This window comes from Bombyx mori, chromosome 23 (assembly GCF_030269925.1).
Source record: "Bombyx mori chromosome 23, ASM3026992v2".
Taxonomy (NCBI): domain Eukaryota; kingdom Metazoa; phylum Arthropoda; class Insecta; order Lepidoptera; family Bombycidae; genus Bombyx; species Bombyx mori.
The window spans coordinates 7,438,215-7,451,958 of record NC_085129.1 but is presented as its reverse complement, the minus strand read 5'-3'; the positions used below and the strand labels follow the sequence as shown (position 1 = coordinate 7,451,958).

General features: G+C 35.0%; 1 protein-coding gene across 1 annotated transcript; it reads left to right on the top strand.

The window, feature by feature from the left end:
- Positions 1-2,571: 2,571 nt before the first annotated feature.
- On the top strand, positions 2,572-13,529 carry LOC101740667 (monocarboxylate transporter 10). Its single transcript, XM_004921697.5, has 3 exons — positions 2,572-3,180; positions 8,916-10,016; positions 10,094-13,529. The coding sequence occupies exons 1-3, from the start codon at positions 2,925-2,927 to the stop codon at positions 10,150-10,152; spliced, it is 1,416 nt and encodes a 471-aa protein (XP_004921754.1). The 5' UTR covers positions 2,572-2,924; the 3' UTR covers positions 10,153-13,529.
- The last annotated feature ends 215 nt before the right edge of the window (positions 13,530-13,744 follow it).

Here is a 13,744-nt window from a genome sequence, read left to right as displayed (position 1 = left end):
CATGTCTTCTAGAAGGTTACCGACAGTACAGATGAATACTACAACAGCGGAGCGCTGAAAAATAGATTATAACATTTTTAAAGTTTCTCTGCTATTCCAGTTTGTTAGACGGGTTCCTGTAAATCAATTTGCGTTTCTGAAAAGCCTCAAATGGAAGGAGCTCCTATTTTCCTCAGACCAACAGTGGAAGCAGTGCTCCAGGCGTGTACTGGTTAGCAGTTAGCGTTACAGTACAATTTTAAGGTCGGGTGTGACCAAATATGTCTAGCCATCTTGCGCCCGTGTGAAATAATTACCCTATTAGCCTCTAGTAAGCACTCGATCAAAATGGCATTATTGTTATTTGTATAATATGAAAAATCAAGCCGAATTAATGAAATCGATTTACAGTCAAACCTGGATAAGCGAGAGTTCAAGGGAGCACAATTTCATTCTCGCTTATAGAGGTTTCTCACTAACCCGAGTTTCGCGCTAATGCTCTCTCTGAGTTTCATTTCGCGATTTTCCGGATTCAAACGCATTCACTATTTTAAATTTATCACTTAATGACAGATGCAGAACAGAACTTTCCTTCGCAATTGATTAACGATAAACTGAGTAACTCCGACAAACAGGACGGTACACAGGTACACGTGTCCATTCGAAAAGAATGCGATAAAATAACAACGTTATTTAGTTCCACGAAATAGAATATGTTCAATATTGACAAGAAAAAAATTCAAAAATAATGGAAGGAAGTTCCAAAAAAGTTAAGAATGAGTCATAAAATCGCAGATGTTAAATTTGTAATTTGTTTTTTCATTTGTTCCTCCTAAATAATATAAATAAATAAAGCTCGACTGTCGCTTATAGAGGTATAGATAAGTAGCAGTCTCACTTATGGAGGTCCATGAGGGAAAAACGACTCTCTCTTACAGAGGTTTCTGTTTCTCGCTAATAGAGGTTTTGAGAGCTTAAAATGACGGGTTCTGGGTATTACTCTCACTTATAGAGTTTTCTCACTTATCCAGTTCTCACTTACCCAGGTTTGACTGTATTTGAAATTGTAATTGGACTGAAATTAGATCAATTCAGATGAGAAGAAACAAAATGATGTCCTGGTAAAATGGTGAGAATTAACCTTGATTTTAGTGCGCTTTTGGAAGAAACCGAAAAGCCACGCCTATCAATTTTATTTCATTGTAGGAAAATGTGTCCTATCGCAACATAATAGACCACCATTATAACACCCCTGAACCTTAAAGAAACACCAAATAACAAAATATAATAATTTACACTTCCCTCCTTGCGTTCCCGCCAGTTCTCGCTCACAGACACGAACTACTGAGTTTTTCACCAGATCTTCTCAGTGGGTCGCGATTCCGATCCTGTCATAGATTCAACGAAGAACTTCTCTTATTAGGGCGTTTTGGTAAGTTCCATTTATGGTATAGCCCCTTAGCTACTAAAGAATAGATAGGTAAAAAAGCCAGATCTCGATTTCTTACTTACAACAACAGACAATCTACGACAAAACACTATATCTGCAGTGGCGGATTTGCAGTCTCGGCCGCCCTAGGCCCCAAGCCATCAGCCGCTCCTTTCTCAGCACCCCATATAGACTACATAATGAACTTACTTTATTGCCAATTTTTTTCTAAATAGATTTAGAAATTTAGGAAAAAAATAATTTTATGCGGTATAGATTGCACCATGCTGTGCAGTCCGCCCGCCATACGTTATATTTAATAAGTTTTTTGACACGATTGGGGCCGCCCCTAAATCTGGCCGCCCTAGGTCCGAGCCTACCGGGCCTTAGGGTAAGTCCGCCACTGGATATCTGTCTTAACCTTAACTAGTAGGTGAGCTCACGGAGCTCAAACCTGACGACGTTGCTAACACCCTAGCAAGAGCCGTGTTTGCAGAATCTACCACCGAATCGGAAACGCGATCCACTGAGAAGATCCGGCGAGAAACTCAGTGGGCTGTGTCTGAGAGTTAATTTACTCGTTGAGCCCTTCGTCGCAAGCGCAAGGGATAGGCATGAAATAATGATAAGCTATTTAATTACTCGTAGTAATAAAAACCTCTGAAACTAAAAAAAAAATTATCTAACGAACGAATATTTTTATTATTAAACGAATTTTTAATCGTTTAGATCGATTCTGCACACCATACATACCTAAACACTACCTACCAGCAGTAGCGATGTGAACCGATTACAATTTCTGGCTTCGGTTTATTACCGATTTTTATCTCAAAAAATCGGTTTTTTAATTTATTTTTAGGTTTTTCCATATAGGCTAAATAATCAGTAAATAAAACAAATTTACATGCAAACGAAGAGTTTTCTTCATACAATTAATAGGGGAGCATATTTTATATAGGCTTAACGATCATATTTATATTATACAATAATAAAACACTTTTTACTTTTTATTTAATTCTGATGTAATTTGTTCAAAAGTAGTTTTTTCTTATATTTTACATGTTAATGGCACTGTAGTTTTTAAATGTAATGCACGGTAATTTGAGTTTGAAACACGGTATTTTTTATTTAGCAGCACGGTAGTTTGTATATTGGATCTGGTAGCACTGGTGTGAACTGTGAATGTAACGTGGACTTCATTAAAAACCGATATTCTTAATTAAAAACCGGTGTTTATTGGTATCTCTAAAAACCGGTTTTTCTTTGGACCGGCTTACATCCCTACTAGACAGACAGCAAGCATGGATTTGATTAGTTTGATCTTGTTTATTTGTTACAGAATTTTAATTTAAAAATAAAAATCTATGTACAGATATTAGTGGAATTAAAGAGATATTCGTTTATGTGTGTTATCGTAAATTTATATACAAAATAGGGTTTATTTTTATTAAAAATTTTAGGACATGTTCATGAATTAGTGATATCTATTTACAATCGTATTAACTGAAATTATTTTATGAAAATGAACCTCGACCCAAAAGAAAATTCAGACTTACTTCAAGAAAGGAGCAAGGTAGATACTAACGGTAATGCTAATCAGGAAGAAGTCCGAGAGCCTCCTGATGGTGGTTTCCGAGCTTACGCGGTTGTTCTCGCATCATTTTTTACCAACGGACTGCTTTTTGGGGTAATAAATTCCTGCAGTGTTGTATATCCCGTTCTCGAGATAATATTAAAAGAACAGGGAGCCACAAATGAAGAGAGCCGTGCTGGTAAGTATTTAAACCTGAACACCTAATTAACACTTTTTTTTTTTTTTTTCGGGGGGAAATTCTCATGGACTACCTCCGCCTGGAGAAAGGCGGAGGGGCGTGCCGGACTCCTACCGGCTAAAACCACCCCGGTGTCCACCAACGCGTGCAGGGCCGCGGGAATCCAAACTCTTCCGCAGACCTAATTAACACTTGCCACTAGTTCACTGTAAAATCGTTCGATCGAAATAAAATCTATTAATTTATATTTTACCGACCCTAATTCATCCTAAGAGCAATCACTTGTGATTGTTATTAAATTCTATAAGTCACACACAAGCTGCTTACAATTATCAATTTTATTAATCTGAATAGATTAAGAACCAATTTTATCCAACCAATGTTATTATTAACCCAATTTTATTAATCTAAATAGATTATTCATTAGATTAGAGATTCATCAATAGATTCTTTATTAATCTGAATAAAATCTTTGTGTATGACCTGATTGCATCATTGACTGACAATGATTTCACGAAGCCTCAAAAGGAACAGCTGAATATAGAATGAGGATTTCAGTTTGATTTTTTAGAATTACACTGTTCAAGTTACCAAGTACCGTCAAGATAGTTATATAAAGGTATATTCCCCATCCTTAAAGGACAGTCGTCGTGGCCTAAAGGATAAGACGTCCGGTGCATTCGTATCGAGCGATGCACTGGTGTTCGAATCTCGCTGGCGGGTACCAATTTTTCTAATGAAATACGTACTCAACAAATGTTCACGATTGACTTCCACGGTGAAGGAATAACATCGTGCAATAAAAATCAAACCCGCAAAATTTTAATTTGCGTAATTATTGGTGGTAGGACCTCTTGTGAGTCTGCACGGGTAGGTACCACCGCCCCGCCTATTTCTGCCGTGAAGCAGTAATGCGTTTCGGCTTGAAGGGTGGGGCAGCCGTTGTGACTATACTGAGACCTTAGAACTATATCTCAATGTGTGTGGCGCGTTTACGTTGTAGATGTCTATGGGCTCCAGTAACCACTTAACACCAGGTGGGCTGTGAGCTCGTCCACACATTTAAGCAATAAAAAAAAAAAAAAAAAAGAAGTATTTAAAATGTCTTGATGGAAAGTTCTATTCTCTTGTTATATTTTGCAAAATTTGCTGCATTTACTTTTGCAGCATTGGTTACCATGGACTAGGGTCTATACCTGGTTGTAGTGTTAGTACCTATGTTAAAGATACAAAATTCAGATCTGACTTCTGGTGTCATAATTCTAATGGCAGGCTGTTAAATGTGGAATGCTTAACTTTATTTCTTGTAAAATAATAAATAGAACATTATTAAATATAATTTCAATAGCATTACCTCAAGGAATTTGGTAAAATCAATCAAGTTAGCATTATAGTGTAATTTAAATGCATACCTGTGAATTACATAGACTGCCAATGCAGATAGATTGTTGAAATAAGACAAACATAACATGCTGTGAATGCTAAAACAGTTACCTTGTCAAATGGTAATCGGTAAAGGTATCAGTGATATATAAACTGCAGAAAAATTGATGCTGCTGCTTGGCTTCAGATATGAGAAATACACTGCGGCCTAAAACTTTAAGACTACCTTAATTAAAGTAGGAAAATAAAATAAAACTCCAATAAAATATGCAATGCTTAATTAGTCTGTTTAGTCCTCTAATAAAGCACTGATTGAGGAACAATATACTTTAACACTTGAAGGCCATACAGCCCACCGGTGGGCCTAGTGTACTATACCATTTGGGCCAACCCAAAATCAGGGAATCAGTAATTTTTATCAACATGAGATTTTCATTCTAAAATTTATGGGATAATTTGCACGGAAGATAAAAATTAGTGACTTTTACCACATAGTTTTCAAGATATTTTAAAAGGATATAATCTTGATTAATACTATAACTTTGAATTGGATTGGAATGGATTTGAAAATTCGGCGTTCGGTTCAGCTCACTTCCATATGCGTTTTGTTTGATAGTCGCAATCTGTAGCTTGTAGGAAGCGTTTACGTTGAAACCCTCATGTGGGTCACCGGTGACCCTCATGGCCCGAACGGTTCAGTGAGATAAGGCTCACTGGTGAATACCGTGGCCTAAATGAAAATACTCGATTTTTCATGTGGCGATCAACGTGTTAAAAGCGTAAAGAAATATTAACTGTCCATGCTAATAAGGCTATAGTTATCTAAACTGGTTTTTCATCAAAAAAACCTTTAAATTCTTAATTTTTCAGAACTTTCGGCATATGGGCAATTAATTTGTTGATGGTGTCTTATGATATATTGCTCCAATTTTCGCATAAAGCATTCCACATTTCTTCTTGCGAGGATGGGCCACGATTACGGACGTTCCTATCAAGCTTTTCCCACAAAAGTTCAATGGGATAGATTTTCCGGCTCTGATGAGGCCAAACCATGTTTTTAACACCTCATTCTTTGGATAATATTGTTGGAAAATGAATCCATCTCCAATTAGTCGCAATCCGGAAGGAATGGCATTTTGCTCTCAAAATTTTTGGAACTGTTCCTTTTTGGCTACAGAAGTAACCTTAAACCATAATTGAGCCACCACCATAATTGATTGTAGGGACTACACAGTCTGGAATCATTTTTTCTTGGACACTGCGTCGAACGTAAATTCTTCGTTTTGAATCGAATAGTTCAAACTTGGATTCATTGCTCCAAAGAACTTTTTTATAACCTTTTTCAGTCCAATCTCAATGGGCAAAAGCCCATTGCATCCGTTTTTTTCTTGTTTTGTGCCCGTAGCAGAGGTTTTCGAACGCCGACGCGACTATAAACTTAGCATTTCTCAATCGCCGTCTTACTGTAGTTAATGATAAAGGTTTTACTCGGATTTTGTTTACTTCAACGCGGATTTCTGATGCTGTTAAGCGTCTATTTCGCTCGCCGGTAACAATAATGAAATTATCTTCACTAGACGTGGCAGCTCTCGGCCTTCCCGAGCGTGGACTATCCTGAAAATGGTCCCTATCCCTGTATCGAGTTATTGTGTTATGAACACAAGCCTTCGAAAACTTCAGTTTTGAAGCAATCTCACGTTCGTGTAAAATAACGATGGCAAAACGCACTTCACTGCTAAGTTCGCGTGCTTTACCCATTTTAAGATATCTTTACTGTAGAAACCACAAGGTTCGACTAATTGAGATTGTGAAGAAACCCAAGTAAACTCAGGTAATAAGAAGTCGGAAACACGTGTTTTCAGGAGCTAAAAAATCCTAATTATTGACAAATGCGAAACAAAAGCAAAGTAATTAGATGAGCACATCATAAAACTATTTTTATGACTCTACCACCTCCCTCTAGAAAAAGGTCGATTTGATCCTGGTTGAGCACAACATCCATAACTCTAGTTTTCCAGGTTTCATACCTGTATTGAAAATAAAGACATTATTTTCAATCGATAAATGTGCCAATGCGTCTATACCGTTTTTGTAAGCATTAATGGGTTTACGTTTTCGTGGTAAATTTCTATGTTCACTGTATCGCCGGAGTTTCAAGTCCTGGTTTTCTAAAGGGAAGGAGTGGGTCAAATCTTATCAAATTGTATAATTTAATTTTTTAATCAAACGATTCATTCGGGTGTAGTCGGCTAATTTTGGTCTTGAATTATTTGTAGAAGTCCAGAGAAGGTTTAAAAGGTAGATAAATATGAAAATGCTCGGAGTTAAATAAAAAAAAAATTTTTGTTTTTCGTTTGATGTGTCCCCCGTCGGACAGATTCCTTTTGTTTTTTTTTTTTTATACAAAAGTTTTTATACTTCTATTTATCGATTGAGGCACTACGAAGTCTGCCGGGTCAGCTAGTGTTTAATATAAATAAGATTACGTTTCTTTAATTTTAATAACTGATGTAAAATATGTTGACTAAAATCATCTCGTCAATATTGTTGTTTTCAAAACAGTACTTACTGCTCTGCCGAAATCATTTTGCAATCGAATCAATTACGATGTATTGTTATTTGGCCTTGAAATCATTGCTCGAATTTCAGTCTGTGTGTGATAAGGCAGTTTCCAGGAAAATTTGGTTTACATTTATTATTTACATTATTTGGAAGTCGTCGTGGCCTAAAGGATAAGACGTTCGGTGCATTCGTATCTAGCGATGCACCGGTGTTCGAATTCCGCAGGCGGGTACCAATTTTTCTAATGAAATATGTACTTAACAAATGTTCACGATCGGCTTCCACGGTGAAGGAATAATATCGTGTAATAAAAATCAAACCCGGAAAATTATAATTTGCGTAATTACTGGTGGTAGGACCTCATGTGAGTCCGCACGGGTAGGTACCACCACCCCGCCTATTTCTGCCGTGAAGCAGTAATGTGTTTCGGCTTGAAGGGTGGGGCAGCCGTTGTAACTATACTGAGATTTTAGAACTTATATTTCAAGGTGGGTGGCGCATTTGCGTTGTAAATGTCTATGGGCTCCAGTAACCACTTAACACCAGGTGGGCTCTGAGCTAGTCCACTCATCTAAGCATAAAAAAAATATCACATTTATTGTCGAATCACTACGTGGCATACCGAGAAAAACTAAAAAGAATAATAACTTTTCATATTGTTTCTAATATCGTTAATAATATCGTTTTTTTTCGAGCTACCGTTTACTTATTAGCTGACTTTAAGGTTAAAGCACGAGCTTAATTTTTTCCGACTGGCGTTGGTGACCGTCGTGACTTATGACCTTCGACACCCAATATGACTGAAGTCGATATATAATCTTTGTGAACCCCATTATCTTGCAGAAATAAGGCAGCGGGGTATGAGAGCAAGACTTCTGGATTTTTTCACATCTATCAGGCCCAGCCTATTTCTCATGATCGGAAATAAGTACCAAACAAAGTCCCTCTTTTTGCTTAGTTCCTATACTCATAAATCTTTTTTTCTTATTGTTTAGCCGAGTGGACGATCCAATTCACTCGGTGTTAAGTGGTTACCGGAACCTATAGACATCAACAACGTAAATGCCGCAACCCACTTTGAGACATAAGTTTTAAGTCTCAGGTCAATTATACAACGGCTCTACTCTTGAAACTGAAACGCATTACTGCTTCACGGCAGAAATGGCAGAGTGGTAGCACCTACCCGTGTGGACTCACAAGAAGTCCTACCACCAGTTATTACGCAAATTATAATTTTCGCGAGTTTGATTTTTATTGCATGACGTTATTCCTTCATTGTGCTAGTCATTCTTGAATATATGTTAAGTACGTATTTCATTAGAAAAAACGGTACCTGCTTTAGGGATTCTAACTCCGGCGCAGTCGCATCGCTCGATACAAATGCACTGGGTGTCTTATCATTTAGGCAAGATGAATTCGTTTTGGGAAATATCCTACGAAGCGCACTCTTACTTTAATGTCACAACGTTAAGAGAGCTCAAAATCTCGCCATTGGCCTAGAATTTTAGCAGTGTAACCCAGAAATTGTGGGCACTGATGAGATGGGCTAATATGAAGCTCTCATTCGTTTCGGTTCGAAGGATAGAATTAGAATATCTAGTCAAAATCTCGTATACAGATAAATACGTCATAATAATATGATACAGAGAAACAGAAAGTTGTCAGAGGATCTCTAATTCTAAATTTGTTCAGCTAATAATCAAAGTTACGGGATCCTGGCCCCAAGCCACTATAACTATTTTTTTGTCTTTATATATATGTGAAATATTGAAAACTTATTTTGTTTGCAGCTCTGGTTGGTGCCTTGACTATGGGTATGACGTTTTTGTTGTCGCCTTTGTCTGGAGTGCTGACAGGAATAGTGGGAATACGCTTGACGGCTGTATTAGGCGGAACCATCGCCGCACTTGGTTTAATTGTATCTTCGTTCGTTGTTGACAACATCAATGCTCTCTATTTTACATATAGTATTATGTATGGTCTGGGAGCATCTTTTGCTTATACCCCGTCTCTAGCAATATTGGGACACTATTTCAAAAAACACTTGGGCTTAGTTAACGGTCTTGTAACAGTAGGAAGCTCTGTTTTCACTGCGTTCATACCTTCCCTCATGGAGTATATGCTGAATAATTACGGTTTGCAGTGGTTGTTTCGGTTCTTAGGTCTTTTGACATTCGGCGTTGCTCTTTGCGGCTTGCTGTTTAAGCCCTTAATGAATATTCCAAAACCTTCGAGAAGAGATGGAAATCTCAAATCCTTTTTAACGAAAATAATCAATATACAAATTTGGAAAAACAGAAAGTATAGATTTTGGGCATTATCGATGCCTGTAGCTTTGTTTGGCTATTTTGTGAGTTACGTTCACATTAAAAAGTTTATGAATAATAATTTTCCCGGTGCTAATTACAATGTGCCTTTACAGTGCATAGCGATAACATCTGGTATGGGTAGATTATTGTTTGGAGTTTTAGCTGATAAACCAGGTATAAACAAAATTTTGTTGCAACAAATTTCTTTTTATGTAATAGGAATTCTGACAATAGCTTTGCCATTTGTTAGATCTTTCTCCATGGTAGTGGTCATTTCACTTGGAATGGGTATATTTGATGGAGCGTTCATCGCCCTCATAGGGCCAATCGCTATTCAGTTATGTGGTAGAGCATACGCAGCTCAAGCAATAGGTTGCATGTTAGGGATGTCTGCAATGCCACTTTCCGCGGGTCCACCGATCGCTGCTTATATACATCGATTAAGTGGATCTTATACGTTACCTTTCGTTTTGGCGGGAATATCGCCTATTGTTGGGGCAACTTTAATGTTTTCCGTACATTTCCAACGGCAAAATGGAGAGACTGAAATTGTTACTAATGGCCACGCTCCTTCAGATGTTGGTGAGTTGCGTTATAATACATTTTAAATAATATTAATAATTTCAGTATAAATCATGGTTTTACTTACTACATTACAGAAAAATCGATACCGCTGCTAGTTTCAAATGGGAATGCTAAACAACAGACAGCTTTATAACAACTAGAGTACATTTGCGGCCGTTGTTTTATGAGCAAGAAATTTCTGTTTTATACCACATTTTTCATGTATGCAATTTACCTTGTAAGTAACATGAAACTGTTCATTTACTTGGCATTATGGGTGTAATTTATTCCGTACATGTCTATTTCTGCATTTAAATGCATTGTTTTTAGTTACCATTTAAAGTTCCTAGTTTATTATGTTTAGTTTTATTTATATAGTTTTTAATTATATTTTTAATACCGTGTTACCATGTTATTATTTTGAAAAATTAAATATTTTCAATGGATATATTGCAAACTGAAATTTTATTTGAATAGGTATATTAAGTGTTGAAACGAGACGCTATAATAAATTTATTTCGGACAGTACCACAATTGTACCTACAGTAAAACAGTTCAAACTAGAGTTAAAATATTTTAGATTGTTTTTTTAATAGTGACTTCTTTCGGATTTTCTCCACAATGTTGGTTATTACGGATTAGGGTCTATAATTATAATAATATTCTCATAGTGCATAATGTGTATACAGGTTACCCTCCTATAAAGCGGTAAATACGTTCCTACAAAATCTTGTGTTGTGCGAAGCTGTGTTATATGAGATTAGAAGCCAGCACAAAAAAGAGTAATTTTTCTGAATGAAACATCATATAAATCATCATCATGTAAACTTTCGGATATTCCCATATATTGTGTGTTCATAGTGCTTAATGTAATTTTTTTAATAATTTTAAAGAAAAATCTCGTTATCGTGTTGTAAAAGTACCGTGTTATAAGAGGGTTTTGGGGAATTTTGCTTTTCGTGTTAGAGTGGAACCGTATTATAAAATACCGTGATATGGGAGGGTTATCTGTATTATTGATTCGAATTATCTTATTTTCACGGTGTGACATGTACACCATGCAACTATACTTTCTAACTAATAGAAAAGTTGACGGGATATTGGGACCTTCTAGTATATAATTATATTTTTTTAACACGTCCCTATATTAAATTATCCATTGTGCCATTGTACATCTTCAGAACAATAAATTGCGGTACAACTAAATTAATACCTATTTTTTGTTACTCATAAATATTTTAACCGAACTAAATACGTAATCAGCGTTTTAAAATTCCATGAAAATTTAACGATCTAAATTTTATTGCTGTAAAAATTTTTTTTTGTGAGAAATACAACCGCAGTTTATTCTGTCTGTTCTTTTCTTCATATCTGTGTCGGGATCACGACGGTCAATATGTTGTTATTTGGCTATTTTCGTCCCGATCATAAGTGTCACACTTTAAATTTTAAAGAAGGAAGACTAAATTTGGGTTGGATATTTACTAAAGTCAAATGATTGTCGAGCCACATTCCCATAGTTTTCAAATACCATAAATACACTATGAAATTGTTCAGCCAATCTTAGTTTACTTTGGAATTTCTTAAATTATTTTTTATTATTCTAATCGGAAATTTTAAAAATGTAGTAATATAGTCGGTAATATATTCGAAATAATTCGAATATAGAATTAATACTAGCAGTAGAATAAATAAATTTTGTACAACCGTAATTTTTGTTGTCGACACTATGTTTCAAAAGTGGTTTTTTTTACGCACCTACAGTGAAATTTCGTTGCGATTTTCAAAATTATGTATGTATAATAATATACCGAGAGGTGAAAGACTATTTGGTTTAAGCGAAATTTTTGCAACTTTACATGAGAGCCATAGTTGAAAATTTGGAAAAAATATCTAGACAAAAAACTTCTTCAGATATTTGAATGGGGTAGCCAAAATTGAAGTTCAGTTAAAAACATTGGAACTGTTGATGCTAATACCAAATCAAACGCATCTTTAATTATAAAGATAAATGTTGCGTATTAAGCAAAATTTATAGCTGATATAGAAGGTTAATCTTGCGTGGAGTAGGACTAAGCATGAAACATGACAAAATAATTGTAGAAAAATACAAATGTGTTCTACAAATTACCTGTGCATTTTCTCCCTCTGTGAGGCTTCAGAAAGTACTATTCTTAAGGTCATTAGATTATTCAATGCCTCTCAAACTAAACATAAACAATTTAGACACGAATATTATTAAGGCGATTAAAGTAAAAATATTACTATATATGGTAATATGCATTATAGATCATATTATTGCCGTATTTACATTGAATTGTGTAGTTTATAAATATTTTATGGAATAATATCTCATAAACACTTAACGTTAGGGAACCGTGTCTGTAAGCAATAGGTAGTAATTACGGTGATTCCGAATTGATTGAGTGCGGGTTCATATGAAGTTACTAAATTTTACCAATTAGACAAGTATTTTTTGTTAATAAAGTTTAATAATAAAGTTAATAAAATTTCTAGTGCTCGTATCTTACGGATTACAGCCCGTTTCCTCTAATAAATAGGTACGTAATACGTAAATAATGTATTTATTTAAAAGTGCTTCTATAGTAGACATTAGTCGATGACGTTAGGTAGGTAAGAGGTGTTTGTTTTATTAAATAGTGCATTTTTTATTAATTATGTCATGATCATAACAATTTATAAATGTTTTTTAAAGTCTAACGGAGCTGAATCGTTATAGTCCAGTATGAATTTCAATTATTAAAAAAATAGCAATAATTTAACAAAATGACAACGATGTGTGATAATTAAATTGCATGCATAATCAGATGAAGATGAATTATTCAATAAAATTGATTAAGTATATATATTTTTAAAATGATAAATTTTTACGGTAACTACATATTATTAAGTGATAATGTGCCTTCATATCTACAATAATGCGTCACACGTTTGTATTACAGTTGAATTGATTTACGCATCAAATAATTGCTAATGATAATGGTTCTTTGTTCAAATTAGTGGATGTTAATATGTTGCGATGGTTTATTGTATACGTTTATTTATCAAAAGTACGTTAGGTATATTGACTGTGATAGTGAAACCATAATCATTGATCATTTACTTAGATAATCTATGTAAATCATAGGTATGTAAGAATAAAAATACATGTAACTCTTGTTATTTTTAGTAACCTAGTAACAATTATAAAATGTAATTTGCATACTGTTGAAGTTTTGTATGAACATGTAAATATATATATTTTTCACGGTCAGAAGTATTTATTTATTTAAATCAAAAAAAATATCGGCATTGACAAATTTAACGCATCTTTACTCGAATTTTGAATTGCTCGAAATAACACAATTATATCGATATATCTAGCTTACATTGAAATGTACAAAAGAACTAAATAATAAAATTGTGCATTGCTAAAAAAATAGAACTATGAATACATATGTATTTGATTTACTATGTAAAGGCTCCCAAGGGCAACGTGCCGATATACTAAATAAAATTTTATTAAATAAATATCTTTGTTTTATTTTGTAAACTCCATTTTGTGCGAAGTAAGTGCAAGCATTTATTGTACTTTTATCTCTACCGGACAAACTGTCGAGTAGAGATAAAAATTACGCATTGAGCGAGAATAACACTGAAGTATGAATCTGTGGAGAATAACAACTAATGGTATAAACAAACAAGTATCTCCGCTGCTCTACCATATTTTGAGAGTTAGCAATTCC